Source organism: Crinia signifera, chromosome 1, assembly GCF_055691185.1.
Source record: "Crinia signifera chromosome 1, ASM5569118v1, whole genome shotgun sequence".
NCBI classification, from domain to species: domain Eukaryota; kingdom Metazoa; phylum Chordata; class Amphibia; order Anura; family Myobatrachidae; genus Crinia; species Crinia signifera.
The window spans coordinates 84,470,153-84,493,104 of NC_139217.1; the positions used below are offsets into that span (position 1 = coordinate 84,470,153).

The 22,952-nt window shown below is 45.3% G+C and overlaps 2 protein-coding genes across 2 annotated transcripts in view; one reads left to right on the forward strand and one right to left on the reverse strand.

Annotated features, from left to right (window-relative positions):
• The window catches only part of TMEM165 (transmembrane protein 165), a 49,785-nt gene extending 40,884 nt beyond the window's left edge, over window positions 1–8,901 (reverse strand). Inside the window, exon 1 of the mRNA XM_083168848.1 lies at window positions 8,505–8,901. Coding sequence (XP_083024974.1) covers window positions 8,505–8,678 — 174 coding nt within the window. The 5' untranslated portion in view covers window positions 8,679–8,901. The remainder of the gene's footprint in view (window positions 1–8,504) is intronic.
• A 35-nt stretch (window positions 8,902–8,936) lies between these two features.
• SRD5A3 (steroid 5 alpha-reductase 3) lies at window positions 8,937–22,740 on the forward strand. The gene is made up of 5 exons (XM_083168863.1): window positions 8,937–9,284; window positions 16,649–16,800; window positions 17,967–18,155; window positions 21,432–21,560; window positions 22,260–22,740. Exons 1-5 carry the CDS (start codon window positions 9,082–9,084, stop codon window positions 22,517–22,519), a joined length of 933 nt encoding a protein of 310 aa, XP_083024989.1. The 5' UTR covers window positions 8,937–9,081; the 3' UTR covers window positions 22,520–22,740.
• Window positions 22,741–22,952: the final 212 nt, after the last annotated feature.

Sequence of the window (22,952 nt, forward strand, 5' to 3'; positions counted from 1 at the left end):
CATTCTAGCACCCGCTATGTTTGAAAACCCATGCAGTTTCTCTTACCTGCCTGGGGTGTTGCGGTCTGCTGTGGTGTTTCTAGCAGTGTGGTCTGTATGTCAGCACTGATAAAGCAAACCATACCTGTGCTAGAACCACAGCAGATAGCGACCCCCCAGGCAGGGAAGAGGAACTGCATGGGTTTTTTAAAGATAGCGGGTGCTAGAATGAACACTACACCGTGCTATAAGCGCATGCAAGAGCTGTGGCAGAGCATGCTGGGATGTTTAGTTCAATGGAAGCTAGAGGGCAACGCCTGACATTCAGTTTTTAAATATCAACACAACATATCCAGTCTCGTCTCATGTACTTATACTAAGGAGTTGTGGAGGAGTAGTGTGTGGTCAGGAATCGTGTCCCTCTGTGTCTGGCCGCTGGCTGTGAACTCACTCCGGGGTTCCTGCTAACACCTGTAAGATAAATGCTGCTGCTTCCTCCACCTCTGTCAGCATGGGTCAGATAACCGCTGATATCTGAGGGGATTGTGGGATTGCTGGTTGGGTGAAAGCACGAGGAGACGCTGAAACCGCTGCATAAGAAACCGTAAGTAACGCAATATGGTCCATCCCCGCAGCAATGGGAGAATTCTTCCACCATCGGGACACTTCTGCCCCCATTACCAATATTATTTTAAAGTACCCCAGGATGGGAACCGCTGATCTAGACATTGGGGCAGATGTATTAAGCCTTAATAAGAGATAAATGCCAGGGTGATAAAGAGAGATAAACGTCCAGCCAATCACCTCCTAACTGCCATGTTACAGCCTGTGTTTGAAGACCAAATAGCAACTTGTACTTTATATAAATTATATATATATATATATATATATATATATATATATATATATATAATATATATATATATATATATATATATATATATATATATATATATATATATATATATATATATATATATATATATATATATATATATATATATATATATATATATATATATATATATATATATATATATATATATATATACACACACATACATACATATACACACACACATATATATCTATCTAAAAAATAAAAAGCACACAATACGGGAGACATTTCAATCCTTGAGTATGCATGTTATTAGTGGCCTATCCCCAACAAAAAAACTGTGGTTACAAGGCCAATGAAACTTGGCTGGTCACCAGCTTTGTATTCCTATAACTACACCACCATTTATTGCTGATTATAGCTTCATTAGAACAGAGGCCAGCAGGTACAGAAGAGACTGGTGTGCAGGCTTTACAGGTGGGGAGAAGTATAGGTGGTACTTGTGTATTTTGGCGGCGCCCCCGATGTCCATCGTACGATGAACGTATCGCATGCCATGTACCCGATGGCATGCGATGCGATTTTGACCCCCTATACGATAAAAAATCGTATAAGCACCCTAAAGGGTGCTTACAATGTTAAATGCACCCCCACGCCACCCCCCCCCCCCCACTATAAACGTGAACCCGAAGCGTCGCGAGCACAGCGAGCCCGCGAGGGGCGGCGGTACGCGTCCTACGACCCTTTCATACCCCCACTATCCACGTCAGCGCGGAGTTGAGAATAGTGTGGCAAGCGTAGCGAGCCCCGCGAGGGGACGCGGATACCTTCACAGGTAAACGCGTCCCTTCGCGGGCTTCACAGGTATCCGCGTCCGCTCGCCACGCTTCGGGCTCGGTGGCTCGCCACACTTTTCTATTCTCAACTCCACGCCGACATGGATAGTGAGGGTATGAAGAGGTCGTAGGACGCTTACCGCTGCGCTCGCCACGCTTCGGGTTCACGTTTATAGTGGGGGGGGTGGCGTGGGGGTGCATTTAACATTGTAAGCACCCATTAGGGTGCTTAACATTGTATAAGCACCCATTAGGGTGCTTATACAATGTTTAATCGCATCGTATGGCATTGTATGCCATGTACAATGGCATACAATTTGAAAATTGTATGCCATCGTGCACTATCGTACGATATCACGTCGCATCGCATGCGTTATGGTACGCGATGCGCGCCGCCAAAATACACAAGTACCGTATAGGTTTCAGTACACCCATCCCAGAGCAGCCAGCAAGTTTATACATACCAACAGAGGTGTACATAGACTAGAGATTATTATTATTATAATTTTATTTATAAGGCGCCACAAGTGTTCCGCAGTGCCGTACAAAAGGAACAATACAGGGAGACAAAGCTTGGCATAACATTGAATAAATAACAAAAATACAGTACAAATAAAGAGCGCCACAGATCAATTCACATTACAGCTTAAATGTAAATAGTGAGGACTCAATCAACATACAACTAGAGGCTTGAGGCCAATGATGGAGATGAGTATGTAGACGAAGATGGTCACTGAGTGTTGGAGTATAGGAGGAGCTTACAATCTAGTAGGAGGGGGAGACAGACAGATTACAAGAGGTTCAAGCGAGTGGGTGGTGGTTAGATAGCAGGATGTAAACAGGCAAGGGGTCAGAGAACCAGCTGGTTTATGCAGTGGAAGGGTATGCTTTGATGAATAGGTGAGTTTTCAGTGCCCGTTTGAAGCTTTGCAAGGTCGGGGAGAGTCTAATGGAGCAAGGGAGTGCATTCCACTGAAGGGGTGCAGCAAGGGCAAAGTCCTGTACTCTAGCATGGGAAGCAGTGATCAGGGTGGAGGAGAGACGACAGTCGTCAGCCGACCGTAGAGGGCGGGAGGGTGTATGAATGGAGATGAGGTTAGAGATAGATGGAGCAAGGGAATTAGAGATGGCCCTGTATGTGAGTGTGAGGTGTTTGAAGAGGATTCTGTAGGGGAATGGAAGCCAGTGCAGATTTTGTTGAAGGGGAGTGGCAGAATTAGAGCGGCGGGAGAGTAAGATAAGCCTGGCTGCAGCATTGAGGACAGATTGGAGAGGAGCCAGTTGGGAACGAGCGAGGCCGGTGAGGAGAGCATTACAGTAGTCAAGTCGTGAGATGACCAAAGAGTGGATGATCAGCTTAGTTGCACTCTGTCAGAGAAAGGGCCTGATGCGAGCAATGTTGCGTAACTGGAACCGGCAAGAATGGGCCAGTGCTTGGATGTGGGGTGCAAAGGAGAGGGAGGAGTCAAGAGTGACACCCAGGCAGCGGAGTTGGGGAACGGGGGAGATGATGGTGTTGTTAACAGTGATAGAGATATTAGTAGGGGGCATAGCTCTGGGTGGGGGAAAGATAATAAGTTTGGTTTTGTCCATATTCAGAAATCGCTCAGACATCCAGGTAGAGATGGCAGCGAGGCAGTTGGAAACTTGAGAGAAAACAGTGGGGGACAGATCAGGAGAGGAGAGGTAGATTTGGGTGTCATCCGCATAGAGGTGATATTGGAAGCCAAATGAGTTAATGAGTGCACCCAGAGAGGAGGTGTACAGAGAGAACAGAAGGGGGCCAAGGACGGAACCCTGAGGGACCCCGACAGGATGGGTGGAAGGTGGTGAGGTGGAGCCAAAGGCAGACACTGAGAAGGAACGGTTGAAGAGGTAAGAGGAAAACCAGTTGAAGACTGTGCCAGAGAGGCCAATGTTTTGGAGTGTGTGGAGGAGGAGAGGGTGATCCACAGTGTCAAAGGCAGCAGATAGGTCCAAAAGGATAAGCAGGGAGAAGTGACCCTTGGATTTAGCTGACAGCAGGTCATTGGTGACTTTCACTAGGGCAGTCTCAGTGGAATGAAGTGGGCGAAAGCCAGATTGAAGGGGATCAAGGATGGAGTGGTCAGACAGGTAGCTGGTGAGATGCCTGTAAACCAGCCATTCTAGTATTTTAGAGGCAAATGGGAGAAGAGAGATAGGGCGGTAGCTTGTGGGAGATAAAGGGTCCAGGTTTGGTTTTTTAAGAATAGGCGAGACCAGAGCATGTTTGAAGGGTGAGGGAAAGATGCCAGTAGAAAGAGATAGGTTAAAGAGGTGAGCAAAGTGGGAGCAGCCAGTGGGGAGAGGGAACTGAGGAGACGGGAGGGGAGAGGGTCCAGGGGACAGGTAGAGGGGGGAGAGGATGAGATGAGGGAGCGGACTTCCTCAGCTGTAGTAGGGCAGAAGGATGACAGAGTGGGGTAGTTGGGAGGGGAGGATGATTGGGGTGGGTGGGCAGCAGAGGGGGTATGGGAGGAGATATCATGTCGGATTACCTCAATTTTAGAGAGGAAGAAGGAGGCAAAGTCAGTGGCAGTGAGGGATGAAGGGAGGAGGGGTGGTGCAGGGCGAAGTAGTGTTGAAAGTTTCAAAGAGACGTCGGGATTGGAGGAATGGGAAGAGATGAGAGATTTGAAGAAAGATTGTTTGGCATAGGAGAGAGCAGCACTGTAGGAGGAGAGAATAAACTTGAATTGGAAGAAGGGTTGGGAGCGTCGGAGGGGGACAGTGTGGAGGGGGGCTACAGAGTCGAGAGCAGAGGTGAGAGAAGAGTAATAGAAAGAGGCAGCCTGGTTGGGGCAAGTCATGGTTGAAAGAGGAGAGAGGAAAGTCTACAGGGAAGACAGGACAGTAGGGTCAAGAGACCCGAGGTTACGTCTGGTGACTGTGGGTCTGGGCAATGAGGGGAGAGTGGAGGATGAGAGGGTGAAAGAGAGCAGATTGTGGTCAGAGAGTGGGAAGGAAGAATTAGAGAAATCAGAGAGATTACAATGGTGGGTGAAGACTAGGTCAAGGGAGTGTCCGAGATTATGAGTGGGGGTGGAGGTCCATTGAGAAAGTCCAAAGGAGGTGGTAAGGTCAAGCAGATTAGAGGAGGCAGCATTATTGATGTCAATAGGAATGTTAAAGTCACCAAGGAAGATAGAGGGGAGGTCAGAGGCAAGAAAGTGTGGAAGCCACGCAGCAAAGTTATCGAGGAAAGGGGGAGCAGGGGCCAGGGGGTCAGTAGATTACAGCCACAAGGAGGTGAATAGGGTAGAAGAGGCGGATAGTGTGTACCTCAAAGGTGGAGAATGTGAGGGAGGGCTCAGGTGGGATGGCGCGGAAGGTGCAGTTGGGGGAGAGGAGGATGCCCACTACTCCACCCTGGTCTGACCGAGTGTGTGTAGGAGAGGCCTCCATAAGAGAGGGCAGCAGGGGAGGTAGTGTCAGAGGAGGAGAGCCAGGTTTCAGTGATGGCGAGAAGGTTAAAAAAGTGGGAGATAAAGAGGTCGTGGATAGTTGGGAGCTTGTTGCAGACTGATCTAGCATTCCAGAGAGCACAGGAGAAAGGAAGGGAGGGGACAGGTGAGATAGTAATTAGGTTGTGGGTGCGTGTAAGAGGTGTGGAAGTTGAGATGGAGATCTATCTGTACATTTAGTGCTAGATGCTAATGCTATTTGTCTTTGCATACCAAGCAAAATCCAGTACAGTACTATATTTGGGAAGTGCTACCAGATAGTGGAGTTCCTTTAGTTCTGCTATTTGGAGGGAAGGAAGTCCCAGACACCACAGGACTGGCTCTATAAATGATATTGGGGGTAAGCCTGGGTGACAGATTATGCATACACACTGAACAGTATTGGATATATAGTCAGTGACGTCACATGGCCCCACTAACGCATGCATCGTTGACAAAAAAGTCAATATTAAGCATACTGCACTGACAATGGGGTCATTAATGATGCACGGGAGCGTGCAGTTAACAATATTGAGTATTCACACTAAAAAAGACATCGTTATGAAGGACCAAATGAGAAATATCTTTTAAAAAGTCATCTATCGTGTATGAGGCCTGAGATTGAAGTGGTCTTCTATGAAGCGCAATTTGCACAAAATTTACAGGATTCACCAAAAATGGAGATAATTAAGTTGCCGATGAACCTCAACTGTTGTCAGACTTTTTGCTGCTAAGATGCCAACTAGGGTGTCCAGATGGATCCGATACGATTTCCCGGCGGTCGGAATCCCGACACTGGAATCCCGACAAGGGGGGGGACATGGATCGGCCCCCCTTGCGGGCTCGCTGCGCTCGCCACGCAGCGGGCCCGGTGCCTCGCTACGCTCGGCACGCTATTTTATTCTCCCTCTATGGGTGTCGTGGACACCCACGGAGGGAGAAAGTTTCGGGATTTCGGCGGTCGGGATTCCGACCGCCGGGATCCCGACCGCCGGCAAATTAACCGCATCCCGTCCAGATATCTGATTAAATCTACTGCAGTGATTCTCGAACTCTGTCCTCAAGGAATCCCTAAGGCCGGTTTCACACACTCTGGCTCCTGCCGGACAGTGAAATCCTGCACGGCCAGGGAGCCGTGCCGCACACATTAGTTGTGAATGGATACTATTGTGTCCATTCACACGGGACAGCCACGGCCCGGCTGCATGGCTGCAGCCGGATCCCACCACTGGAATATATATAGGTGATATACCAGTATACATACATTGAAAACACTACTTACAGGTAATGGTACACAAGCATCTAGTGGTATGTACACATTGTGCATACCAACTGTGTACATATGCTAATGGAGAGAAGCATCAGGAGAAAGACAAACAACTCGTGCTCCTGGAAGTTTTACATTGCTTAGGATTCCCATTAGACGCTTTTTTTTTTTTCCATTTAATGCAACTTATGCGAACAGAAAAACTTGTAGGCATCTGCTTGGACATATAATTCCAATAAAGGAAAGATGGCTGTTAAGCAAGAAAAGAACACACAGTGGGGTGCCTGGAATCGCCAGGGCTTTAGATTACCACCGATGGTTGCTGGGAAACACCCAGATATTTAATAATACACAATGTATTACAATGAAATAAGAGGAATGAGGAAGTGTTTCTGCTGTACACAAGAAACGAATGGTCGTACTTGGGGGGGGGATTCAATTGCAGACAATTAATTTTTTTCCCACACATTAACTTATTGCCCAAAAACTGTCATTTTTGCCTGTATACCTGTTCCCGTTAATTACAGTTAGAATTTGACCCGTTTCAGGTCTAGGTAACAATGGGAAAGTTTTCCTATACTCCAAAAAAGGCAAACTAATATAGAACAGTATAAAATGCTATTATTGGCCATAGAAAAAGTATTTAGGGTACTTAAAGTGCCAAATGGGGGGAGTATAGCACTGATTAATATTAGCACCAAGTGAATGCTTATTAAATTGAATATACACACTCTATCTTCAACCTTAAAATCCACAAGAAATATAAAGTAATTCTAAAATCACAATTAAAACATTAGTTGTGAAACCACAATAAGAAATCCACACAATAGTATGTGAATAAAATTGGAGCTTGCTCATTCCTATTAGGTGTGGACAAAGTCTCAAATATCATTTATAACCTGTCATTATTGTATGGAGTTCATATTCAAAATCCAAAGGTGAACTGAAAAACATGAATTGTGCGAGGAACGGGTTTGGGAAGCTGTTCACTAGTTTACTGAGTGATTAAGTCGTTTTTTATTTCTCCCTCCACACCATTACAAGAGGCCTGGAGGCCCAGTTACAGTCACCAGTGTAGTGGGGTGTCTTAAATCTGACCCTGAAATGTGCTGGTGTCTATGTTATGCTGTACTGTCATACATGTTACCCACATATCTGCTGTGGACTGTTTGTTTCCTGACCCTAAATAGCGATATTCAGGGGTGTAGATTGGTGGTGGCGCTGTGTATTTGGCAGGGCTGTGTGCTCCCTTTACAGTGGGAGGTATAGGGGTGAAGTGTATTGGGAGGGTTGTGCATTTCCTGTAAAGAGGGAGGTATAGAGGTGGAGTTTATTTGGGGGACAGTGTTCCCTGTACAGTGGGAGATATGGGGGCACAGTATTTTGGGCAGGCTGTGCTCCCTGTACAACAGGAGATATAGGGGTACAGTGTATTAGAGTATTAGAGGTGGGATGTGTGCTCCCTTTACAACTGGATGTATAGGGATACGGGTGTGGTATATTTCCCCGACAGTCGGGATTCCGACAGTCATTACTAGGAATCCCGACTGCACAACGTGGAGAGCGCAATGAAGCCCCTTGCGGGCACGCTGTGCTCGCCACGCTGCGGGCACGGTGGGTCATGGGAGCAGTCAGGATTCCGACGTCGGAGGAATGACTGTCGGAATCCCAACTGTCGGGGAGCCATCCGGCACCCAGGGATACAATGTATTAGAGGAGGGCTCCTACTTGCCATGTTACAGGCTTGGGGCCAGATGCACTAAGCTTCAAAAGTGATAGGCAGCCAATCAGCTGCTACCTGCCATGTCACAAACTGTGTTTGAAAATGGGAGGTAGGAGCTGATTGGCTGGTTGTTTAGCACTCTACATTTTATCACTTTTGAAGCTTAGAGAAACTGGCCCTGGGTTTGAAAAATGGCAGGTAGGAGCTGATTGGCTGGCTGTTTAGCACGCTCCACTTCATCACTTTTTGAAGATTGACACGTCTGGCCCAGTGGTATTGGACTGCAGTGCATGGGGATGCTGTGTGCTCCTTGTACATCAGGAGGTATAGGGGTACAGTGTATTGGGGGGGCTGTGTTCCCAGTACAGCGGGAGGTATAGGGGTACAGGTAACTCACCTCCGCTCGGGCCACCAGTTCCGGTCTCTGCGGCAGCGGCGGCTCCCTGTTTCGGTGCGTCCCGTCATCCTCCTGGATCGCCCAGGTGAGGCCGGGCAACTGTATGGCACAGAGGAGCAGAAGGAGCGGGATCACCAGCTGGGCCCCGGGGAGGCGGAAGGCCGGCATCTTCATGGTGCCGGCTGTGCGGGGCCCGGAGGGAGCGGGGTGGAGGCGCTGCTGCGTCTTATGGAGGGGAGGATTTCCCTGTCACGCTCCCGTCCAAACGCTTCCCAGCGCCGCGCACACAGTGACCACCCCGCCCTCTGCCACCGTCACCGGGGGAGAAGCCAGCCCAGCCGCACAGCTCACACATCAGACGCAAGCGGCATCTGATAGGCCAGAGACACTGACACGTGATCACGAAGGGACGTGATCACGCTGCTGCTGGTGTTTATATGGCGACGAGTTCCTGTGCCCGTGTGGCAGCCATTTTGCCTAATACAAAGATCTACAATTTCAAGAAGCGGCTACGATAAAATGGCTTTCTAACTGGGGACAAGTAAAATAACATTGTATTCCACTAACGTTAAGGACGATGGGTGCTATGGCCGGGCAGCTGAGCGCTGTAGGCGGCTGCTGGTTGCTGCTAGATGTCGTCTTCCTGCTGGCCCTGTTCTTGCACCTGCTGGGCGGCCGTTCTACACTGTGTTGCCGCATCTTCCAGGATCTCATCCGCTATGGGAAGACGAAGCTGGGCGGGCGCCCTGGCTGGCTTCGACGCTGTGACCTGCCGAAGAGGTAGCCACCGAGCAGTGGCAAACGCAGGATTTTTAGAGGGGGGTTTCCAAATGTCATCCAAAATCTCCCACTCTGTAGCGCATTGGAGTAACTAGGAGTCTGCGGGAGCGGTAACGACCTTGAAAATTGGTATTTTTATACAATTGATACTGTATGGAATGCAGTATTAATATTTAACAGTAAAGATGGTCTATAGTAAAGATGGTCTAAAGATGGTTTTGTTTCAAACATTTAAATAAGTGGCCAGGAAAAGGTTAATGGTATTTCCTCATCTTTGTGGCCACTGCTTACGCCAGTTACTTTAGCTACTATGTAAATCGCTATTGTTCCATCGTGGGCTTGCACAAACTTTACCAAAGGTATGGTGGTGTGGACACAGGAGGGTGGTGTGGACCCTGTAAATAACCTTTGCGGCTTGCTGTAGACTAGGTTCCGCAGCTTAAGCAGTGGCTGCAAAGATGAGGAAGTACCAGTTAAACATATCATAATAAACTAATACACAAACGTGGTAGAACTAGTCCTGCACTTTCTAAGTTCACAATCTCCCACTTCATGGTAAGGCTCCGGTCTCTTCCTCGTGGCAGCTGCTCTCTGGTCAATTGTGATGTTTGGGGGCTCAGATCCACACATACGGTATGTAGTAGAAGAAGCTAGTAGAGGGACAGGAGGGACAGGAACGACATCTCGGATCTATCACACCCGAACAAATTTGCCCGGTTGGACGAAGTTTCGGGGGAGGATAGAGACGAAATGACGGAGCTGGAGGAGACGGCTCCCTCTAGCAACGAGAGGAGCGGTCCCTCTAGCTCAAACGGGATGACAGTTAGTGAGGTACCAAGGCAGATAGTGGTGGTAGGGGATTCCATCATTAGGAGAACAGACAGGGCAATCTGCTATCGGGACCGCGATCGCCGCACGGTCTGTTGCCTCCCGGGTGCTCGGGTACGGCACATCGCGGACCGAGTCGACAGATTGTTGGGAGGGGCTGGGAGCAACCCGGCGGTCTTGGTGCACATCGGCACCAACGACAAAGTCAATGGTAGGTGGGATGTCCTCAAGAAAGAGTATAGGGAATTAGGTAAGAAATTAAAGGCGAGGACATCTAGGGTAATTTTCTCGGAAATATTACCAGTGCCACGCGCTAGCTCAGGGAGGCAGAGGGAGATCAGGGAGGTAAATGTGTGGCTTAAGGATTGGTGTAGGAAAGAGGGATTCGTGTTCATGGAACACTGGGCAGACTTTTTGGTCAGGCGCCATCTTTTTTGCCGTGATGGATTGCACCTGAACGAGGAGGGGGCTGCGATGCTGGGGGGAAGGATGGTTAGAGGGTTGGAGGAGATTTTAAACTAGGCGACGGGGGGTGGGGGCAGCAAGACATTATGGGACCATCAGGGAGAGAAGCCGGACTGGGATCAGGAATCATATGGGGGAAGGAGATGGGAGGGGGGGGACGGAGACATAGACAAAGTCCTGGGACATAACAAGGGTATAATCGGGGGTAACTCTCAGGGTGCATCAGGAATGTCATGTAATAAAATGTTATGTTGTAACAGTCACGTTACCCCATTACAGTTCTTAGGTACAGATGATCTTAGTATACGGGAAGGAGGGAATGACAGAGGAAGAATTCCCGGAACTATGGAGAGGGCAGGCAGTGTGCATGGTGGGGAGGCCTGTAGAGAGTCTATTGAAGGGGAGAGGGGAAAGAGGAAGCTAGTAAAGAATTCAAATGGGTCCTGGGGTGAAACTAATCACAATATTAGAGCCATATCTAAAAATAAACATAAATTAAAATGCTTACTGGCTAATGCAAGAAGCTTAGTGAGTAAAATCGGGGAGCGTGAAACGGTGATCAGTAGGGATGACTACGACATCATTGGTATTACAGAAACATGGTGTAATGAGTCGCATGACTGGGCATTAAACATGGAGGGATATACACTCTACAGGAAAGACAGGGAAAATAGAAGGGGCGGGGGGGTGTGCCTATATGTAAATAATAACTTAACATCATGTGAGAAAAATATGAGCACAGACCTGGAAGACGACAACTCGGAGACAGTGTGGGCAGAGATAACCGACAATAATAAGAAACCAAAAAACAAATTTATAATAGGGGTATGCTATAGACCACCAAATATAAATGAAAGGGAAGAGTCTCTTCTTTTAAACCAAATCAAACAAGCATCAAATCAGGGTCAGGTATTAATTATGGGGGATTTTAATTTACCCGACATTGATTGGGAAAACGAAACAGGTAAATCAGCAAGAAGCAATGGGTTCTTAAGCTTACTTAAAGACCAGTTTATTACACAAACGGTAGAAACTCCAACTCGTGATGAGGCGCTCTTGGACTTAGTATTAACAAATAACACAGACTTAGTTTCAAACACAAAAGTAATTGAACAATTAGGGAATAGTGATCACAATATGGTTTCACTGGAAATCAACTTCAGTAAATTACATCAAAAAGGATCTGCAAAAATACTAAACTTCAGAAAAGCGAACTTTGAATTATTCAGGGAAGCCCTAACAGGAATTGGGTGGGAAACGGTTATGGAAGGAAAAAATGCAGAGGAAATGTGGGATACTCTAAAAAAGGTGCTTGATTCACTAACTATTGAATACATTCCTAAAGTAACTAAAGGTAAATTCAACAAAAAAAAACCACCATGGTTGGACAAAGAAGTAAGGTCAGCTATCAACAATAAAACCAGAGCCTTTAAATTCTATAAAAATAACTTGAATGAGGAGGCGTTCGCAAAATACAAAGAATCAAACAAAACTTGTAAAGGGGTAATCAAAGCAGCTAAAATATTATATGAAGAGTGCATAGCCACTGAAAGCAAAACCAACCCAAAGAAGTTTTTTAAATACATAAATAGTAAACGTTTAATTAAGGAAAACATAGGCCCACTAACTGATACTAGTGGAAAAAGTGTTACTGAGGACAAGGGAAAAGCAAAACTGTTAAATGAGTTCTTCTCATCAGTATTTACTAAGGGAGAGCAGACTGTGGAACGAACATTTACCACAAACGGGACAAATAAGCCAGATCTCATTGTGGATTTCACGCCGAAAGAAATAATACTGAGGCTAAGCAAACTCAAAACAAATAAGTCACCAGGGCCAGATGGGATTCATCCGAGGGTATTAATGGAATTAAGGGATGAACTAGCTACCCCCCCTACATTATATCTTTAGCAAGTCACTATCGTTAGGTATAGTACCAAAAGATTGGAGAATAGCAGAGGTAGTGCCAATATTCAAAAAAGGAAAAAAGGAAGATCCAGCTAATTACAGACCCGTTAGTTTAACATCAATTGTGGGTAAACTATTTGAAGGATTTTTAAGGGATGGTATCCAGAAATATTTAGATCATCACAGTCTACTCAGTACTAACCAACATGGGTTCGTGAAAAATCGTTCATGCCAAACTAATCTACTAGGGTTCTATGAAGAGGTTAGCAAAAACCTCGATAATGGAAATGCTGTAGATGTGATTTTCCTAGATTTCGCTAAAGCATTTGATACTGTCCCACACAAGAGATTGATTAATAAAATGGAGAACCTAGGATTGGGTGAAAATATCTGCAGATGGGTAGGGAATTGGCTATGTAATAGAGAACAAAGAGTGGTTGTGAATGGTGCCGTATCAGATATGATACCGGTACTAAGTGGAGTGCCCCAGGGTTCGGTTTTGGGGCCCATTTTGTTTAACATTTTTATTAACGATATTGGGATAGGGTTACTCAGCAATGTATCCATCTTTGCGGACGATACAAAACTTAGCAAAGTCATCAAATCATCAGAAGACATCACCATGCTTCAAAATGATCTTTCAATTCTAGATGAGTGGGCAAAAAAATGGAAGATGAGGTTCAATGTAGATAAATGTAAGGTTATGCACCTTGGGAGACACAACCAGTGTGCAAGTTACAACCTTAGCGGAGAGGAACTGGGTAATTCCATACTTGAAAAGGATCTAGGAGTCCAAATAGACAGCAATCTAGGATGTAGTGCCCATTGTAATGTAGCTACAAAAAAGGCCAACAAAATTCTGGCATGTATTAAGAGGGGAATGGAAACTAGGGACTCAAGGGTAATTATGCCACTATATAAAGCATTGGTGAGACCTCACCTCGAGTACGGAGTACAGTTCTGGGCCCCACACTATAAAAAGGACATCATAGAATTAGAAAAAGTCCAAAGGCGAGCAACAAAGCTTATTAGGGGAATGGAGAATTTAAGCTACGGGGAGAGATTAAGCAATTTGGGACTATTTACATTAGAAAAGAGACGTTTAAGGGGGGACATGCTCAACATGTACAAGTATATCAAGGGCCAATATAAGGAACTGTCACACACCCTATTTTCTACTAGAAAGGAATCTAGGACGCGAGGGCATGAGTATAGATTAGAAGAAAAAAGATTTCATTCAGCTAGTAGAAAGAATTTCTTTACGGTCAGAACAGTCAAACTCTGGAACTCTCTTCCCAGAGAGGTGGTAACGGCTGGCTCATTAAATGCGTTCAAAGCAAAGTTGGACAAACATTTACTGGAGAAAAACATCCATGGGTACAAATAAGAAATATAATTTGTCTGTAAAATACCAGAACCTACCAAATCAGCAATGGATATCTATACCAGGTTGAACTAGATGGACGCAAGTCTTTTTTCAGCCTTACCTACTATGTAACTATGTAACTATGTAAGCTAGTACACTAGGCATGTGCAGCAGCTCTGCCCCTTACATTGTATGATATATACCAGTGCTATTGTCATAATTAAAGGCACTTGCCAAGAGGAGGGGGGTTTCCAGGCAACCAGAAAACACCCACCCCCCCCCGCGTTTGCCTATGACCTAGCCCGTTGCAGTGCCATTGTGCCCTGGGCTTATGTGTAGGGGAGTAACTAGACCTTTGTGGGCCCCATAGCAAATGCCTGAAACTCTGCAGCTGGAGGGAAAGATTGTATGTACATAAACTTACCAACTTGCCGCTCTGCCATTCCCTGCTTTCTGTCTGATCTCATGAGGCTAGGAGTACCGTGGCGCCACTATCCGAATGACCCAACCCACCCATGAACTAGGCACCATTCCCTCGCTCACAGTTTTAATAATGGTAAAAATACACCAAACACCAATACAATGAAAATGTTGTGTAAAAAAAGTCTCTTTTAGATTGTATACCATCAGGAAACTGTTTCAGAGGGTGTACCTCTACTCACATCAATAGTAAGTTATATAATCCCATAAAGCAGGCACGTCCAAAGTCCGGCCCATGCTGCCCCCATATACACGCAGTATTTCATGCCCTACCACCCACTAGGGCATGGTGGGAGAATAGAATAGTGTGCTGAGCGTAGTGTGTCTGTTGACTGTGTCGACATAAGGGTAAAAAAAACATGTCGACCTTATGACCCTGTTGACCTTGACTCATGTCGACCTAATGACTGTCTAACAACTTGCTGGTGACCAACTGATCCACACCCCTTCTTTCTAGCACCCTGCTCCATGAAAAATCCTTGTAGTTCCTTCTTCCTGCCTGGGGTGTCACTCTCTGCTGTGGTGTTTCTACAACAGTTTGGTTTGTACAAACTAGACCAGTTGTAGCCAACCCTAGCCCTCGAGAGCTACCAACAGTGCACATTTTCCAGACAACCTAGTTGCTGCACTCATTAATCACTGACACATTTTAAAAGATACACAGGTGGAGCTAATTAGCTCACTTGTGATTCTGTGAGGAGACCTGTAAAACATGAACTGTAGCTCTTGAGGACTAGGGTTGGCTACCCCAGAACTAGACTGTTCTTGAAGTACCACAGCAGAGAGTGACAGCCCAGGCAGGAAGGAGGAACTATAAGGATTTTTCATGGAGCAGGGTGTTAGAATGAACACTATGCTATACCTGTAGCCACAATTTAAGAGACCTGTTAGTTAGCGCTTGATGTACAAAATGTACCAAATGTACTAGAGATGTCGGTTCTAAAGTCTTAGCTAAGAAAATGGGATGCATTAATGTACTTGTACTACTTGCCAATTTTTTTTAGCGACACATTCCATCATCCACAAACAGGGAAAACCTATAAAAGTATAGATTGACATTTAACAGTAAATATGTAATATACCAGATAATTTGCCCCGTGGCCTATTATTCACAGGAAAAATGGAAAGAACCTTCGTAATCCTTCTAGGATTGAGGCAGTACGCGCTTATATGGGGGCAGCATGGGAGGGGCGGCCAGTCAATATTACTGTTGTGGGCGGGCCTGGCATCTACAGCAGTGCTGGGCTTCCTCCATGCTCACCGGCAGAGTCGGATGGCAGGCTGTTCTAGTAGGGCGCTGCTACAGGGGCAGAGCGCATTTTAACCTTTAAAAATCGGACCGGGCCCTGCTAAAACAGCCTAGAGCAGGGGTAGTCAACTCCAGTCCTCCACCTACTAACAGTTCATGTATTCCAGATCTCCTCACAGAATCACAAGTAAAGTAATTTGCTCCACCTTTGGATCATTTATAATGTGTCAGTCAGTAGTGAGTGCACCTGTGCCCCAGCTAGGTGATCTAGAAAACATGAACTGTTGGTAGCTCTCGAGGACTGGAGTTGGCTACCACTGGCCTAGAGTGAACACTAAACCTTTTCAGGAGCGTATGACGGCACATACAATAGATCAGCTATTAGAACTGCCATCGGTACAGGAAATAGTGAGCAACCTGCTGGCTGACCCTTCTGCAAAGCCCCAAATACGTTGGTATCATTATATTTCTATATGCCAGACCACAAACCTCCATTAATGAGAGGTGGAAATAGATCTCTCTTACAGCGTGAGACAGATGGATATTTAGGTTAGGGACTCTTACGCTAAAATGTCGGACCATCTTGGGTTTTACCTGTTTGGTAAAGTGATGGTTAAAGACATTAATCGATATTCTCATCTTGCACCTTTTGATTATATGTATGCAGTATTTTGATATTTTAATGAGTTGTAATTGTAGTGAGAGTATATGGATGGCAATTTTGTGTGCATAGTGTAAAAGTTGTATATGACTATATTTTTTAGGGAGGTCTGTTGAAGAAGCGTGTCGCTATTAATGTTGCTGTAATTCTGCATCTAGTAGCAGTGATATACCAGGAATACTACACCATAGTGTTATCTAAACTATAGGATTGACGCCCAGGGGGGTGTACTACGATGACATCTTTGATGACGCATCACCAAGTGAGTGGGTGGTCTCCCTTCTGGCGGTTGAGCATTGTTACATTTATATTGTCTGATGAAAGTACCATAAATAAAGCGGGCACTGGTACCACATCTATAATAATATGTATATGTTATTTATTTATGCTCATTTCTTCCTTCCCAGGTGGTTCTCCCATTTCTATTATTTGTCTGTCTTCTGGAACGGAGCGTTACTGGGGTGCCTTGTTTGGGCATTGCTGTTAGGCGGCCACATGCCAGGATGCATTCAGTCCTTATTTAATTTCTTCACCAAGGACCCACAACACAAAGTACCAGGTCAGTGTCATGTATTACAATTCTACAAATAATCCATTTGTAGATTTGTGCAATTAAAATTTTAAGGGATAGTTTCATGGTGGTAATATAAACCTTAGTGATACTGTTTTATCCAACTCACTTTAAGTAGCAGCGTTGGATAATAAGGGGTAGATTTATTAAGCTTGGTGAAGTGATAAAGTGTCTGCTTTTTATCACCGGCCAATCAGCAGCATCTGTCCACCAATCCCTGTCACTGCCAAACATAATCTGTCCACCAATCCCTGTCACTGCCAAAGATCGGCTGTCCCCTGTTCCTGATCACTGCCAAAGATCGGCTGTCCCCCATTCCCAATGACTGCCAAAGATCAGCTGTCCCCCGTTCCCGATGACTGCCAAAGATCAGCTGTCCCCCGTTCCCGATCAATGACTGCCAAAGATCAGCTGTCCCCCGTTCCCGATCAATGACTGCCAAAGATCAGCTGTCCCCCGTTCCCGATCAATGACTGCCAAAGATCAGCTGTCCCCCGTTCCCGATCAAACACTGCCAAAAATCAGCTGTCCCCCGTTCCCGATCAATCACTGCCAAAGATCAGCTGTCCCCTGTTACCGATCACTGCCAAAGGTCAGCTGTCCCCTGTTCCCGATCAATCACTGCCAAAGATCAGCTGTCCCCTGTTCCCGATCAATCACTGCCAAAGGTCAGCTGTCCCCGTTCCCTATCACTTGGACAGACTCTGAGTCTCTAGCTGGAAGAAATATAATGGTCATAATTATAAAAACTAATACAATGCAAATAATGGTGTTGCCATAGCCAGCAGTCACGTTTTGCTTTCATTTTGGAAAATTCCCTTTAAAACCATGCTAGCTGGACTGTCTGGTTGCTGTGGGCGCCCCCACCTGGATAGTGGGGGGAATGCCTAGGTGCTGTAGAAACTCATCGTTGTTACAGAATACATTGGGGTATATAATAAAAATTCGCCACTTAGCAGTTCTAGCCTCTGGATATCAAAGGATAATGACATAAAATGCAAAACCAGGAGTGTTTTGCATTTAACATTATTGCCCTATTCATTTCCACTGCCAGAACGGCTGCAAAAGCTTAGTACATCTTAATGTCTTGATTCCTAACGGTGTATGAGTGCTTTTATAGAGTCTATTCATACATTATGTTCCTTGCTCTGTAGGTGAAGAATTATCCACTCTTGTGGCTCTGTTCTTGCTATGGTTGCACAGCCTCAGAAGGTTGGTTGAGTGTCTCTTTGTGAGTGTCTACTCCAACGGTGTCATCCACGTTTGCCAGTATTGTCTTGGCATTGGCTACTACTTTCTCATCGGTATAACCTTACTTGATCATGCCCAGATGGAAAACAAAGGTGAGTGTCAATTACATGATGTTACTCTGCCATTAAAAAGGAGACTCAAGAAAAGCTCTCTCTCTATGGGGCACACATGAGCATTGCCAGGCTTATGTGTGGCACAGATCTGTCCGCTCATTGTACAACCAGAATAGTATGATGGGACAGCATTACCCAAGTGGCCATCTATGACTGCACTCACCTGCCAATAGTAGTACAGGCTGACAAATCATATTGGCTACATTATAACTACCACAGTCCCTACTCTGTCAGATACTGCACATTTCCAGATTCCTGAGACCAAGGAAGAAAAGCTATAACGATTGCTTCCAACAATAACATATTGCTTCATAGAAACAGAGTACAACATGCCTAAGGAAATCTCTAAACGTTTGTTATTGTATAAAATATGTTTGTATGGCACATGCTATCAATACTGTTGCAAAAACGCATCAGAGGACATTCTAGAGATCAGTGTGACATAGTTTAGGGAAGGCCCTTTCCTGACTCACAATGACAATGCTCTGTGCATAAAGTGGGCTCCATCAAGTAATTATTTAAGGAGCGTGGTGTGGGAGAATTTCATTGGGCTGCTCAGAGTCCTCCCCTCAATCTCATTAAACAACTTTGAGATTCATTGAAACACTGTCTTATCGCCAAGCATCAGTTCCCTGCCTTACTAATATTCTGGAGAGGATACATGGATGCCAATTCCCCCAGCCATAGTACAATAGATATTCAACAAGCTGATATGGGTGTGATGTTTGGATGTCCATATACTGTACATGTGGCCACGTTGCACTATATGGTCTGCCACTAGCACAGGAAGGAAAGAGTTCCCCTACAATGCATGTGCCTTAAATGTACCTCCAGTGAGTGGCTTATTACTTCCCACCACCTTATCATCTGTCCTATATCTGAGCCATGTCCAGTTACACTGGTCCTTATCAAAATAGTGTCTGAATCTGGTGTGCGCTTTTCTCACCCCACCAGACAAGAATTTATCTCTGGCTGGGCACACATTCATACACAAACACTGTACATGCTGCTGCTGGATATAGAAGGCTGCTAGGTGCACACTGGTGCTCTAACCGCTGTTTCTCAGAATTTTGCTGAGGCCTGTCTCTGGCCATCCTTGTGCTTGCCGTGACCACATTCTTTATCTACTATTCTGTGTGCAGTTAGCTGCTGCCTAGCAGGGAATCTGGGTAAGACCTTTGGGGATTGTTGGATTGTTCAGTGGTTCCCAAACTGTGTGCCGCGGCTCCCTGGGGTGCCTCGGGACACTTGCAGGGGTGCCTCGGGTTGGTCGTCCAGGACCATTCAAGTTATTTATGATCAATCATTTATGGACAAAACCAGTGCTGGTGGCTGCCAATCATAAAATGTGTACAATCAGAAGCAAATCCTGCCCTTTACCACATAACTGAACCTAAGAAGCACATATAAACACAATCTACTTCATTCGATATATATTTTTTGGGGCCTAGGTGTGCCGTGGAAAAATTCTGGTACTCTAGGGTGCCGTGATTCTAAAAAGATTGGGAACCCCTGGGATAGTTCATTCATGAGTATTGAGAGTAAACAAGCAATCTAATGTCAGGGACATACTTAGTCAAAAACATCCTTATGAAGCTTCCTACTTTTTATATAATCGGCTCTGATTGACAAAACTTCTGCCAACACTAGGGGGGCATACATACACGAGGCGCTTTTTTTGCTTATTTTCGAAGCAATCTATTTAGATTGCTTAGACATTAAGCACGCCGCCCGTGTGTACATCCCATGGCGATGCACGGTCTCACGAGTTGCCATCGCCTGCTCAAATCTTTAGCTCATTATTATTATTAATATTTACAGTTTCTTATATAGCACAGCATATTCCATTGCGCTTTACAATTGGCACATGGAGTCAAGATCTATATATATTGCATGCATGTGCATAAAGAATACTAGGGATGTACAGATCCGGGTTTACCCAGATCTCAAAACGGGCTCTTATTGGCTATCCGGCTGTCACATGTTTTGGAGCCAAAACATGTGAATGCTGATAGCCAATAAGATCCCGTTTTGAGATCCAGGTAAATCCGGATATGCACATCCCTAAAGAATACCGAGTTGGCACAGATCATCCATACACATATCGCTACATTTGATTCTGTTCCTAAGTAAAAGAGAGAGCCCATTTCTGTCTAATGGACAATTTAAACTACGTGCAGTAATTTATAGTGCTGGGAAAAGGGTAGTATCCGCGGGCTTTATCGCCTGACTCTTACGCGTATCTGCTACATGTTAATCCATAGAATCCTGAATAAGTTCCCGTAGCGATCGGTGAACAGCTTTGCAGCACTTGGGAACAGGGCATATAATGCACATTTCTCCTTAGGCTCAAACAGAAATCCACATTAACTGCAGCCCACATGCTTAATTGGCAGATCAATTAACCCGTGGTAATTAACTGCAGCTAGCCGGATCTACCGACGAGTGTTTTGTCTTTTTTTTTTTTTTGCAAACCATACAAGTTTTATATATTAATATACGTATTACTTTATGCTGGCTACTGTCTCTTGTCTGTACTGTATGTCACTCAATTTTCCAAGCTGGACCTGAGCTATGCTTTATGGATCTTATTCGGGTCCATCTGCATCTGGACTGATGGTGGGCAGGCGCATTTCTGCACATGTGCATATGCCGAGTGTGTGTGGCCACGTCAAATAGACTGTTCATCTGGTGCATGCACCGAAGATTGCGTGGGGATAGCGGGCCGCGTGACTTTCCCATGAGAACGCCCAGCATTCCCATGAAAATCGACTAGTGGCATGGGCGCCGGGGGCTGGCAGATGACATCACCAGGGCACCAGTCCTCAACAGCTATCAACAGTTCACATTTTCTAGATCACCTAGCTGGGGCACAGGTGCAGTCGTTACTGACTGACACATTATAAATGATCCACAGGTGGAGCTAATTACTTCACTTGTGATTCTGTGAAGAGATCTGGAAAACGTTAACTGTTGGTAGCTTTCGAGGACTGGAGTTGGCTACCACTGATCTAAGGTTACCTGAGAGTAACCTTAGATGTACCTGAGAGTAACTTTAGATGTGCGTGTGCCTTCCACATCATTCGACTGTTCCCCCACAGCCTTCGAAAGGATGTGTATGTAAATAATCCATTTGCAGCCCGTGCGAGGGGGGGGTGTGCGTACTGGGATTCGCAGGGCGGTGTCTGGTGGACTTGTGCAGTGTTGGCACCTGTATTGCTGTTTACAAAACAGTAACTTGTCTATATTTTTCAGTCACTGCCACAGAACTTGTGCTGCAAATCCAATGGTACCATCTCCTCGGTGTGTTGCTGTATGCCTGGGCCTCCCTGCATCAGCACAGGTGTCACGTTATTCTTGCTAATCTGAGGAAAAGTAAATCTGGTGAGTAAATGGCTTCTTAAAGATGATTTTTAAACACTGGATTTAAAGGGGATTTCAGCAATTATCATTACTCAAAGGCTGAGAGGACACTTTGATGGAATTCCAATTACCTGCAGTGTTTACTCCACAACTAATTACAGTGTGCGGACAAAAGCTATTCAATTAAATAGCTTTTTCCTGCATGATAAATCAGCTCTTAATGCGCAATACCACAATGATGATTTGTAGTTTCCACTTATTGGGTAGTTAGTAGTGGGGTAAAGCTGGGTACACACTAGTAGATATATCTGCAGATCAACTAATCTGCAGATATATCTACAGGGGATACACACACTGCCCGATCCGTCATGATTCACATGAACACTGGCGGCTGTACTGGCGGTTAGCGGATCGCACGTACACACCGAATGTAGCAGCACTTTTTAGTGGATTGACCAAGAGTGTCTTAAAGCTAACAAAGGAAAAAACTATTTATCAAAGACCTTTTTATTAGCCATAATATATGTATATGATGCTAGCATATTCTATTGGGCTGTAGAACATATTATAATAGGCTATTTTGGCTCTGCACACAAGAAGAACTTCCATCGGCATTTGTCTCTCCAGGTGTTAAATCCTCTATATATCATTATATCTATTATTTTATTTGGCATACAGCTGATGCACTAGGTCACAATAAGCTGTTCTTCTGCATTGCAGGTAAAGTGACAACAATGAACCATTCCGTGCCCGCTGGAGACTGGTTTGAGAGCGTATCCTGCCCACACTATTTTGCGGAGCTGTTGATTTATATATCTATAGCCATTCTCTTTGGATTAGCACATATGACCTTGTGGCTTATGGTTTTGTTTGTATTATTCAACCAGTCATTGGCTGCTATACTGTGTCATGAGTTCTATCATGAGAAGTTTGACGCTTACCCTGCTCACAGGAAAGCCTTCATACCATATGTATTTTAAAGGGACACTAAGCAATGCATCTTGTTACATTCCTAAATGTGTATGTTACCATACCACAAATGCACTTATGCCACAGACAATGGACAGGTGTAAGGCTTGGACTGGAAGTGGCACTCCTAGTGTTCATTCTAGCACTCGCCATCTATGAAAACCCATGCAGTTCCTGTTCCCTGCCTGGGGTGTAGCTGTCTGCTGTGGTGTTTCTAGCACAGATTTGGTTTGCATATTAGTGCTGATATACAGACCACACTGTGCTAGAAGCACTGCAGCAGACAGCAACACCCCAGGCAGGGAAGAGGAACTGCATGGGTTTTCAAAGATGGCGGGTGCTAGAATGAACACTACACTCCCGTATGTAAGTGTTCAATAGCCTTTGTGCATGAACGTATATTTAGTATTTCTTATGCTGTTTATTTACACTGTTAATGATCGA

Excerpts from the sequence above, each read along its gene's own strand:
- SRD5A3 (XM_083168863.1), top strand. The coding sequence starts at position 9,082 with ATGGGTGCTATGGCCGGGCAGCTGAGCGCTGTAGGCGGCTGCTGGTTG. Across the intron at positions 9,285-16,648 it reads CGCTGTGACCTGCCGAAGAG|GTGGTTCTCCCATTTCTATT; the intron begins GTAGCCACCGAG and ends CTTCCTTCCCAG. Across the intron at positions 18,156-21,431 it reads TGCCCAGATGGAAAACAAAG|TCACTGCCACAGAACTTGTG; the intron begins GTGAGTGTCAAT and ends TATATTTTTCAG.